A 12,215-nucleotide genomic window follows, 5' to 3' on the forward strand; every position below is an offset into this window, starting at 1 on the left:
GAGTCACTTAACACTATAAGTGATCAGATAGAATTAATTACAAGATCTTCATTTTAAGGAAGCCAAACCTTTCCATGGTTTACATCAAGTACATGTGCGACATTTCCTGCCACAGCTCCCCCCTGCAAGATGAAGAAAAACAACTGACTTGGTTACAAGACAGATTAATTAAGAGATGTTATGCAAAATGTAATGTCAATATCTTTTAATGCTCATTAATCAGAAATATAAAAATTTGCACAGTAAGATATTTTCCTTGCTTATAGCACAATCTCTTTATAAAAAATAAGGAAGACACATTCAGTGCTAGAACTGATCCATACATTCTGTTTATAGTTTTAGCTCCATATGGAAAGGTTCTTGTATTCAGGTACTATTTTTGTTTATCTAATTATCTAAATTAAGACAAAATGTATTTATCTGGACAACAGCTAATAAGCACAAAATTGTCAAGGGAACACTGAGAAAAGTGAAATTGCCCAGATTAACTAAATTGAAGCATATAAAACTTAGTATATATTTATATACACAACACATCTGTATAAAACTAAACATAGCACAGCCTTATATTGTTGCAATAATTCTAGCAGAATTTTCCTCTGAGTTTATTTCAAGAGGATCAAGACATGTTACCTCACGAAAGACGCAAATAAAGACGCAAATAAGAGCATAGAACTTTGGCATGAGGCTATGCACTGCTTTGTATGTAAGCCTTAGCTATTCATACTAACTAGTTAAAGTCCACATACTGAAGGGTGAAGTTTCTTTTACTTAAGAAACAACACAAACTACCCAGGATGTAAACAGCACACTGTTAAAACAACGGCACTTACTTTTGCCTTTTGTGATGCAAACAGTGGAACTAATCGAGATAGAAGAGACCAAAGGGCAGGATTACCAGGGTTCCTGGGAAAAGGATATGAGACCTTCTAGTTTAGATATGTACCTGGTCTTCCATGACTCAGTAGGCAGTTGCTATAAAAACCAAATGGATCTTTTTCTATTATGAAAACAATGCAACATAATAGAAAATAGACATGGGTAGTAACACCACAATATTGAAGCTATATATAAAGGAATAAGATGCACAATATGCGTATCAATATTCGTGGGAATAAAACAAACTTTAGGACTACAGGTCTTGCCCTCATACTGTGAATGAATTTTAATTGTAGCTGGAGAAAAACAATTTGAATGAAGATTAGTTTCTGAAAACACTCAGAGACTATGAGGTGTGTCTTGCTTAAAGGCACAGAATGCTAAGGCTAATCAAAACACATTCAAACACAGACATCTAGCCAACAGAACAAATAGCTTCAAAGCCTGCGAAATACTAAAGAAAAGCCCTACAGGCTTTTCTAGGCTGAAGGTCATGCTATATATGATGAAAAATGCTTTTACAGAACAGTGAACTGATCTAGTTATCAAAGAAACCACCAAAACAAAACCAGAAAACACCAAACAAGCCATGAAACTTCTGCCATTTGATTCCATAAATCAGAAAGTAAACTTCTGTCAGCTGATGCTACAACTTCAAGTGAGGACTTCACTTTTGAAAAACAATTTTTAATTTTTTTTTCCCAGAAAAATGCTTCAAGTAAACAGATGTTTGCTTCCCCTTCAATGTAATCAAAGCAATATACTTACAAGGCAATCTAAAGCAAGGCAAACTACATACCTGTGTATTGCTTTGGAGACCACTCGCTGGACCCCTGCACTTTTGCCTTGAACTACACAGACAGCAGATGCAATACGGCACGTCTCATAAACGTCATCATTCCCTTTTTCATTCTTCCGTAATTCTTTCAGGGCTGCTGTTGCAAGTGTTACATCCTGCTTTACCAGTCCCAGTGTGCACAAAGCCTTCAGACTTTCCATACTAGGTTCCTTTAATGAGCTGTTGAATCAGAGAGAGGAAAACAGACACTGTTTTGGAGCACAAATTAAACTTAGTGTTAACATTAGAGTAGTTGCTGCTTCTTAGTCCTCTTGTTCCTGTGTATCGTGAATAGTATACAGGATTACCAGCCACTAACTGTGAGACTGTGGACCAAGCTTGAACTATATCCTTGAGGATCAGGTGGCTACAGGTTTCTAATCAAGCTCTTTATGATTTTTGCCTTCAAAAAAAGACAAGAATGTAAGCTTCTGATTTTGTTTTGCTTTCAGTTCCTAGCAAGAAGAACTAAGAGCTGTTAAACCTAAACTTGAATAATGTACCTTTTAACAAGAAATCATATTCTATCATATTAGCTCTAAAGACATACCGCTAAAAGTATCTGTGCTAAGCTGGCTAAGAAAACTGAAAAAGGTAGCTTCTTGTTCAAGGTCCTACTCAGGCCTCTTAAGTCATCTAGCATGAATTCTAGTGAACAGAGACATTTGTGTATTTGACCAGAATGTGCCATTTTTGTTCGTATTAGTAAAATCCACCATATACCTTTGCAGCACTGTGCTTCCATTTCAGATCGCGACATACTCACTGCGATGTTTCTTTTCTAAACAATTTACTTTTTAAAAAAAAAAACTCGAACAACTAAGGTCATCTAGAAAACTCTCATTGTTGATGTTTATGAGAAAAATAGAAGTCTGCAGTGATTCATGGATGGAGGACTTAATCAGGCTCCTAGCTAACTAATCATCAATTACCTGGGAATTAGAGTGTACTAGGTCATGGACCTTCACTATTTCAATACATTCAGGAGTCTGCTGGCAAGGCAGGGTCTGTACTGCCACTACTGGAGTTCCATAATGACAGAGGGTTGACTCTAAAAGGCTGAAGTATTAACACTTAATCCACAGCTACCAGAAGACTAACAATGATGCACAGGCTTTTAGCCTCCACATATCTGAAAAAAACAGACATTCATGGCTTAATTGCAGAACTGATACAGAACTGTTTCTTTTAATAAGAAAGCCAGAACACTGTCCTTGTCTATGATGCTTGGAACACAATTGCTCTAGAGATTCCTGACTACTTAAAACTGAAATAGTCTTCAAAAGTCATCTAGAGTTGTCACAGATAAAGAGCAAAAATAGCGTCTACTGCTTATGACACCTATAAAGTAATATCATCTTAAAAGACACAGTTTTTAAAGCTACCATTCTATGATATCAGACACCCAAACTGCCCAACCCTTCTGCCCCCTACTACTTTAAGAATATAGAAGATATAGGCTGTAAAACAAAAACAGACATATCATATGAATAAGAACACTGCATCCATTTCCACTTTCATTCTACAATACAAAAAGAAAATAACCACTGAAGACCCCCTAAAAATGAGGATTCAGCAGTACAATAAAATATCACATTCTGATTATTACTCCCTCCACTCACCATTTAAACAGCAGTGTCTTTGCAGCATCCACTCTGTTTTGTTTATACTTTATTATCGCCAAAGCAGTCAGGATATGTGCTTTATCTTTTTCAGACTCAGCAACAGACAAGGCTTTTTCATAGGCTGGTAAAAATTCAAGACCCAGAATTGAAGCAGAAGAACATACAATTTTTATAAAAGCTTTAGGAGAACATGAAATTAGAACAGAGAGAAGCACTTTGGGTTCAGGGTCACTGTATTTTCACACCTCAAATCATAAGCAGAAAAAAAAAGCCAACTAAGATTTTGGAAGTAACTATGTGTTTGGAAACACCAGATTTACTGGACTGTATAGAGCTTGGGAGTTGTTTAATACTTAGCAAGTGGAAACAGAACTGAAAAGCAGCAAAGTCATTTTATCTAAGAACAAGGGAGGCTAAGAGAAAAACAACTTAATGGACAAGAATTAAACACTTGTAGAAAGGCAGCTTCCCTCAGTACATTTGAATAGTTCTAGCACTCTGCTGAACAGTCTAATGATTAAAATAGTTGCAGGGTTTGTACTTCTGTATTAGGACTAAAAGAGCAAAATGAACTCTACGACAGCTTGGTTGGTCAGACAAACAAATTCTGTTAAGATTAACCTCAAGAGAAGTGTCCCATAATGCTCTGAATTAGGCAGGTGTTTACCTTTGATACTTTCTTCTAAGAGTCCCTTCTTGAAATAGGCTAATGCTAGCCCCACAATGCCATCAAACTCATTTAGGGATATTGATGTGTAAGCCTCAATGGCCTTATCACACTGACCAAGGGCACTGTGGGGGAAAAAAGAACAAGTCACTGGTATGAACAATATAGCAACAGCTGCTATGATTCAGACAAACTGTCCCTTGAGACCAGTATCCTCTTTTCCACAGTAACTTTTGGCAGACACCTGGAAAAGAGCAGGAACAAGAATGTTCAATATTCCCCACCCTTCTTCTGTTACAACAGTTAGTCTCTCCAACTATCTACTGCACTAAGAATAATGTCCAGGAAAATGTCCTCCCCATCTGTACGACAGCTATATGTAAGAATGCCACTTAATGCTGTACAGAATGGACAGGGAGAAGACAACAAAGGAGAAATATCAACAAACAAAATCAAACTATGTGTGCATGCAGACAGGCAAGTGCACATACAGAGATTACAGCATTCCTGTTGTAAGACCACTGGCGAAGAAATGATACAGGATTGTGTTTATCAGAACTACTTAATAATTACTAGAGCTTTGCACTTGTATAAATTGCACATGGGAATCAACACATACAGCAGGCTCAGGAATTTAAGGTGTTGCTTCTAAAATCTTCCCTGAAGTTAATGAAATATCACACTATCACAAGCTACACGTTCCAGGGTCACGTAGAGAAACTTAGTAATACATGAGGTTTCCCTAGAGAGCTGACAAATACCTAATTAGCAGAGCTTGAGCTATCTTACATCAAAGAGAAGTTTGAAAATCTTCATCTCTTAAGACTGAGGTCTTGCATTCCCTCAGAGCCAGAAAGGCAACATGAAAGTAACTTGGAATTGCAAGTAAGACAACAGCAGAGAGGTTCATCAGCAGAAAGATCACGCACGTGTACACAGCACCCCAACCCCACATGCTTCAGGTTGTACAAGTCAACAGAAATTCAAAAGGCAGCTAGAAGAAATTTTGAATACACTTTGAAGCTATTTTATTCAGACTAAGACTATTACATATCTTAAATGTGGTGATTGTAAAAAAAAAGAATTAAAATGACAATTTATGCTGGAGAGCATACACAACTACATTGTACAGAATATATTAAGGCCCTTTAGCATCAAGCTAAGGTAAGAAAATCACTGGTGTGAAGGCATACAGCAATTACTTGCAACTTGATTTCTTTAATACACTACCCATTTCTGGAGCAAATACAAAGTTCAGTCAAACCTGTCTACAGTTAAGACAGATTGTTTTTGGCAGACAGCTTTCACCTTTAAGACTCACTCATGTTTTGTGCCACTGCATTCACTACATCCAAAACTGGTTAGGGCTTGGAAAATATGTCAACAAACACTTACCACAGTGATCTGCCATAGTTTTGCACTGCTATATTGTATTTCTCAGTATCCTCAGAGTTTTTCAGCAATGAAACTGCCCTGAAATAAACCACAATCTGACTATAACATGCACATTTGGATAATAGCTCTCAGAGGAGAATGGACAACTGGTTGATGAAGCTTTTCTATGCTAATTAAGCACAAACAAAGCCTATTTTACTGTTCTAATGCATCAACAAACAGGTTCACCAAACAGTTTTATATGCCACCTTCCCCTACTATTTGAAGAGAAAAAAAGAAGAAAAAAACCAAAGCCCAACCACCTCCAATAATTAGAATGGTATAGAGAATAAAACTAAAACCCAAGCTTACATACTCCCAAAATTTCTTTCAAATCCCTCACAGGGAATTAGTTAAGTGTCATGGCAAGACATACAAGCCTTGGAATGCCTTTACTTTCCCAGTTCTGTGTTCTGCATTTCCAAATTTGGTACAGAAACATCCCCTTACAATACCCTTAGTTGAAAGGTACTGTTGAATTCAGAAAGCAAGATTTAAGGAAAGGAAAACCCATAAGTTTTTCAGCTAGTGCATGGAAAAGAGGTCAAGAAGCTTCAGTAAGTAAACTTGGCAAGGGTATACAGTTTACCTCCCATAAGCATCTGCTGCCTGCTGGTTTAGATGTAGATACTCATTCAAATAGCCAAGCATTGTGAAAACAGAGGCATCGTCTGGATTTCTTTCTAGAAAATCAGAATTGACCATACAGGAGAACAAGATCAGAGAGAGCTGTGAAAAAGCATTACAAAAACATTGCTACATTGATGCTACAATGTATGCATATACACTAAACACTTTGCCAAGTGCTTCTGTCAGTTGCTCTCTAGAATTTGACAGTCTGCCGGCAAATACAGGAGAGAGAGAAGACCCACAACATGACATCAGGTGAGCCCCAAAATGTGTAAGGTGTTATGACATAGCATTAATGCACTCAATATTTTTAAAGTTTTTTAGCATACACTGGTTTTAGAGGAGCTTTTAGGTAAGAGAATAGCAAAGTATTCATCTTGTATTGACTCTAGTAATACTAAATCCTAGTAGCATCTTGTTGTTTATTTTTAATACAACATCTCTGAAACAAATCTGTGCAATGTGCTCTCGGATGACTCTGTTTAAGTAGGGAGGTTGGACCAGATGACCCACTACGGTCCCTTCCAACCCTACCCATTTCTTCCCGAACTAGGAAGGAGCTCCCTCCAGCGGCCCACTTAAAAACAGGGACGGCACAAAGAAATAGTCTCACATTTATCTCATTTACAGCGTTTGCACCTCATTTTCTAGCTCTCAAAAGCTAGCAACAAATGACTCAAATTATTTATTTACAGTAATAACTACAGATTATTGAAAATTCGCATTGGTTCTATCTACCTTCCAGAACAAACAAAAGGCTACCCCAAAGGGGAAGACTGGCTTGGAACCCTGTGCAAAACCATGGTGTGTCACCAGAAGGTTAACACAATCATATGCTTGAGGTTATGGAGTCACACAGCACTCAGGAGCACTCTTACCAAGCATCAGAGCACAGAGACAGAGAATCTAGCATCTATCTGCACCTATGCGTACAGACATGCACAAAGGGAGTTTGAGAGCAAACATCTTATGACAACCACTACAAGGCTCTGGGCTCTATTTTCATCAGTCTTTGAAACAAAATCCGCTGGAATAAGTAGGCAGACAGAACTCACACTTTTGTTATAATAAAAATCAATGGTCTGTTTACCCTGTTTAGGTTACTTTACAGCTCAAAAGCCTTTCCCCAGCTGAGTCAGACCTTTCTTGGCCAGAACTAGTACGGGTGTTTCTATGCATTCAGAATGCACTTGCTAGGTGTGATAGGTCAGAGAGGTATTTAAATTACCTACCTCTACATTTGCTCAAGGCCACCTGGGCTGCTGGAATAGCATTCATTTGAACAATGTTGTACAGATAGAGTTTAGTGTTTCTGTTGGCTTTATCCTGCAGCGTTGAACATACCCAGTGGGCATAGCCTTTTGCTCCCTCGGTCTCAAGAAACAAACAAAAGCCCCCAAAATAGGAGTCATTAAACCTGCTCAAGGTACAGCAAAATAATTATAGATTATAATAACAATTCTGTGTTTTAGGGCAGAGTTTGGCTAAAAACTGCATCAATATTAAGCAGAAGAAAATACCAAGCTGAATTACGAAACACAGTTTTAACTTGCCCTATGAGCAAAGTGAATTCTTAAAGTTTTGTATCACTTGTTGCACTACTGTAGGGATGACAAAAAGAGGTGTAAGACAGTACGTCCTCCATTTCGTCAGAACTCAGAGTCCTGGCAATATCCTTGCTCTCTTCTGAAATACTTTTAATTTATACCTTTGATCTATGTCCAATTTTGTGGAACACGAAGAATGTTTTTTCATGACTTCATGGACATGATTGCTTGGACCCTTGGGACTAAAGCATTTAATAAAATAACTCTGCCACACAGTGCCAGCACAAGCCAGGAACAACGACACGGGAGTCAGACAATCTCATACGAAGTATGACTAAAAGTTCCACTCATTTTTAAAAAATGGCCTATTTTTCAAAAAATATATCTCCTAAGCATAGAGACTGGATATACAAAAACTTCACAACAACACAACTGTTATACTTACATGCATTTTGAGTTCAACTGTGTGCCTGAAGAGATCCATAGTATCATAGCTGCCTACCATCTCTGCAATAAGAGCCTACAGAGAGCAAAAGTTGTTGTGGTCAGGTACTATGAGAATTATGACACTGACAAAAATCTCAGCACATGTTATGTCAGGCATGTCTTAAGTGTTCAACATGAAGACACTTTCTTTTCATCATACCTCCAAGGAACACTGGTTTTAGAAATAAAATTAACACAATTAAAGGGAGGACAAGCAGTTTCCAGTGTATCAGTAATTTTAAAGTCTGCTGCTGCTACCTTACAATTTTCAGGACAAGACTTGTGTTAGAATAACTTATAACAACATATGTCAGGAGCTGAATTTCAGTGTTAATGGTGCCAGTTCTTACCCAGAATCCAGTTTCAATTAGAGATCATTAGCAGGTCAGCAGCATGGGATTATGAGGTGCACCTATAGTGATCATAAAAGTCACAAGTATCTCAACTATTTACAGACGGCCTAGATACCAGCAGCAGCACATCGCTTCTCAGTGGAAGGGGGAGGAAAGGACTTCTAAGAAAGTGAGAAGTGCGTTGTCCCAAGTACATTAGAGACTTACTCATTCCAACAGCGGCATTAGAAAGGAAGAGCTGAGAATATAGTTTAGGTGGTGCCATATAATGAACTAATGGTACAGCTGAAGCTGAAATAACTATCACCTTATGAAGACAGTGCTTTGTTGACAATTGTCTTAGAGCAAAACAGTGATTGTTTTGTTACTAGTTTCTTACAGAACTCAAAACATCAGCCAGAAAAACATTATACCAACATATCTGATGAACATAGCTCCCATTGCATCACCATTATGGAAACAAAGGGTCCAATCCACCTTCAAGAAAGTAGAAGCTGCCTTTACTTAAAACAAGTCTTAGGAAGTAAGTGCCAATTATTAGGATGAAGTTAAAGTCCACTCTTTGACAACTGGTTTTGGTGCACAGTTTTGTGATTTTTCATCAACTTACCTGTCCAATCCAACACAATACGTAGGAAGGCTCCAGACACTGGGCTACCTTGAAGGCTTCATGAGCTTGCTGTAAAACCAAATATAACAGTGCTATTGAACTGCCTGGCATGGTAACAAGAGCAATTCTGAGTACATACAGGTATTAATTAACACGCAGTAGTATTAGAAGAGATCTAATGGGCCAAATTAAGTCACTGCTAAAAACATCTGTCACACAGAACAATGCATTGCCCAGAGAAATAAAACCGTTTACTCTTACATGAAATATTAAAAAAAGAGAAATAAGAGTTTACTCTTAAATGAAATATAAAAAAAATAAAAGAATATTTACACCACCAAGTTTCCCTCCCTTTCAAATATGCTTCCTTCTTATAACAATGAAATAATCCAGCAGCTAAATAAGCCTTGAAACAATATTTAAAAATCTGACTCTTGGAGGATCCAATTTCTGTCATGCAAATAGTTAACATTTTCGAAAGGATAAAACTGATTACCACTCACAAGTCATCTCCCTATGTACTGCATATGCTTAAAGTTCCTCCCTCAATTAGGCAGAAGGTGAACAAATTCTTAGCAATAGCAGTCTAAGCAGTAAGCAGTCTGTAGTATCAAGTTATTTTTATTAAAAATAATACTGACCATCACATTTCTAATTAAACAAAATTTCTCTAATTCTAACCAGCATATAGGAGAGGATGTACTTTAGCTGCATGAGAGCTCCAGGCCTAAGATGTACTCTAATTTTTCTCCAGAAAACTCTTGGAGAGACTAGAGCGTTACAGTAAATCATAAATCAGCTGACAAGCAGAACTCAAACACTGAAAGTTCAGTTCATGACCTGCGAATAAAAGTTCTTCGTGAACCTGGCATGCCCTGATTAGACTAACCACTTCTTAGTCCTTCCAATGCATTTTCATTGCATCCAGTTGCTTAGAAAGCAACCTCACCAATTCATCAGAAGGTCACCCTCCAGAACAAATACTTGGTGCATGTCCATTCCTCCAGTAAGGTATCGGTGCCAATTTAATTTCTTTTGAAAGTACATTTCTTTAATTTGAGAGGGGTGTTCTTTTCAGTTTTCCCCACACTCCCATCATTATACACTCCCTTAAAAAGAGGGAAATGGAATTTATATTTGAAAGAGATTTACCTCAATGTTTCCGGTTGCCAGATACAAAACCCCCAAGTTGGTCCAGGCAACAGGATTCTAGACAGAACGAATAAAGTTGAAAGCAATATATTATTACACTGTTCAAAAATAACACTGCCTCAGGTGGAAAGTTTTAAATCCCACTTGAAACAGATGGCAACTGCCTACAGCACTTACAATTTTCTCAGCTTGAACAGATTTGATGAACGAATGTTGAGCAAGAGCATAATTCCCAATAGCTGAAGGAAAAAAAAAGAAAGAGGACTAGATCTAACTGAATTTCAAAACACCATTAGTCAAGTTGCATTCTAATTTAGCATATTATGGAGCTGGGGTTTTGCTGTAGACCTACCACTAGAAGAAGCAACTACACCAAGTGCATTCCAATAAAGATGATTTCTGCTGTCAAGTCTCACAGCTTTTTTGAGACACTGGAAGAAAATCAAATGCAGATTATAATCACTAGAAGAGCAAAAACGAAAACTTTAAGGGCTCACTTATTCAGAAATGTGGGGTTTACTGTGGACAGAGAGAGCATGCAGAAAAGGACAAACATCATTTTAAAGAAAGTACCAGGGAAAAGAGATAATACCTGTAAAGACTTATCTAGTAGTTCATTGATCTCATTCATGTTGGCACCCACTGCTGTGAGGTGCTCTGCTTGTCGATAATAATTTATTCCAACATCACACCATATGCTAGGCAAAGGCTTCAGTTTAAAAGCTTTGCTGTAACACCTACAGAAATATGAATCACAGAATCATTATTCCAAGTCTCCACATGAAGAGCAGAAAGCAGAAGAAACATTCAACGTGCTTAAAAACTGAAACCAAGTAAACACGCATAAATACAAATAAAACCAGACAAGAAGGGAAAGCAAAAAATAACTAACATTTTCATTCAGACACTTACCATTACAGAATGAATATATTCTGGTTTAAAGGCAGTCTGTAGTGCCCAGTAGTGAAGCCACAGGTGTGTATTAAATCAAAGCTCTGATAGTCGCATTATGCATGCTTTTACTTAAAACAAATATCGTTCATTTTTACAGAGCATCATACTTCCCAGTAAAGTATTTGGTTTTACAGATTGTGCCCAAGATTCACTAAGCAGTTGCACTCCTGCTTTACATATCCAACTGCAAAAAGCTCAAAGGGAGTCACAGAAGAGGCTTCAGAAACACTACAAATATTTTCTAGATCACAAGCTTCCAGGGCCAGAAACAAGGAATTCCTTCATCCAGTGTACCCTAAACCTCAGACCTATGGCAAGAATTCATGCCACTTTTACAAGAAAGAAGTACAGACAGAAAGCTGAAAGTATTATCTTGGACTTCAGTTGTCCTGGGAGAATGAGTTAACAACTGCTGTAACCACTCCATTTAAAGATGCATGATTTGTGGAGCAACAGGGAGGGTGCAGTCATGCTCTGGAGACAGAAACAAGAAGAAAAGCAGGAGCTAGATGAAGTGCTGACAGGCTCCATGGCAACAGGAAACACACCCTGAAATGAGTAGTGTAACTTGGAAGAAGCAAAAGAATCTATTTAGCCAATAGGCAGGTGTCAACAAATCAGTATGTCTTTCACTTTCTAGAAATTAGTCTAGAACACCTGAGACTCAGAGTCTCAAGCTGCATCGAAGTTCTTGATAACAAAAGCTTATTACCTTCCTCCTAGTATGAGCAGCTCATTTTTCTTCAGCATCTGTTTGTCTGCATTTTTACCCAGAAGGGATCCTAGTACTTGAACGTTCACTTTGGCTGGTGAAATAACATGCACGCTAGTACAGGTATCTCCAAGCAGTTTCCAGAGGCAAGATATATCAGGAGAGTACTTTACTGCCCTGTAATTATATAGAAAATCCACACAACACCCATTCAGACACTACAATATCCTTTTATGAAAGAAAGTTTACCACTCTGAAGACTGGCACAAACTCAAAAGCAATTAATAAACGAGATGTTTGATTTGTTTTATTTGGTTTCTTCCTATTC

General features: G+C 37.8%; 1 protein-coding gene across 1 annotated transcript in view; it reads right to left on the minus strand.

The window, feature by feature from the left end:
• Positions 1-12,215, minus strand: part of TTC37 (tetratricopeptide repeat domain 37) — a gene marked incomplete at its 3' end in the record, with an annotated part of 32,674 nt that overhangs the window by 1,504 nt on the left and 18,955 nt on the right. Inside the window, exons 18-32 of the mRNA XM_009080527.1 lie at positions 11,888-12,064; positions 10,814-10,958; positions 10,574-10,652; positions 10,399-10,460; positions 10,222-10,278; positions 9,070-9,138; positions 8,066-8,140; positions 7,306-7,447; positions 6,033-6,126; positions 5,405-5,482; positions 4,010-4,134; positions 3,340-3,463; positions 1,679-1,897; positions 834-906; positions 56-122 (exon numbers count right to left, since the gene is read on the minus strand). Of these exons, the coding sequence (XP_009078775.1) occupies positions 56-122; positions 834-906; positions 1,679-1,897; positions 3,340-3,463; positions 4,010-4,134; positions 5,405-5,482; positions 6,033-6,126; positions 7,306-7,447; positions 8,066-8,140; positions 9,070-9,138; positions 10,222-10,278; positions 10,399-10,460; positions 10,574-10,652; positions 10,814-10,958; positions 11,888-12,064 (1,586 nt within the window). The remainder of the gene's footprint in view (positions 1-55; positions 123-833; positions 907-1,678; positions 1,898-3,339; positions 3,464-4,009; positions 4,135-5,404; positions 5,483-6,032; positions 6,127-7,305; positions 7,448-8,065; positions 8,141-9,069; positions 9,139-10,221; positions 10,279-10,398; positions 10,461-10,573; positions 10,653-10,813; positions 10,959-11,887; positions 12,065-12,215) is intronic.

The sequence above is a fragment of the Acanthisitta chloris genome, unplaced genomic scaffold (assembly GCF_000695815.1).
Source record: "Acanthisitta chloris isolate BGI_N310 unplaced genomic scaffold, ASM69581v1 scaffold788, whole genome shotgun sequence".
Classification (NCBI taxonomy): domain Eukaryota; kingdom Metazoa; phylum Chordata; class Aves; order Passeriformes; family Acanthisittidae; genus Acanthisitta; species Acanthisitta chloris.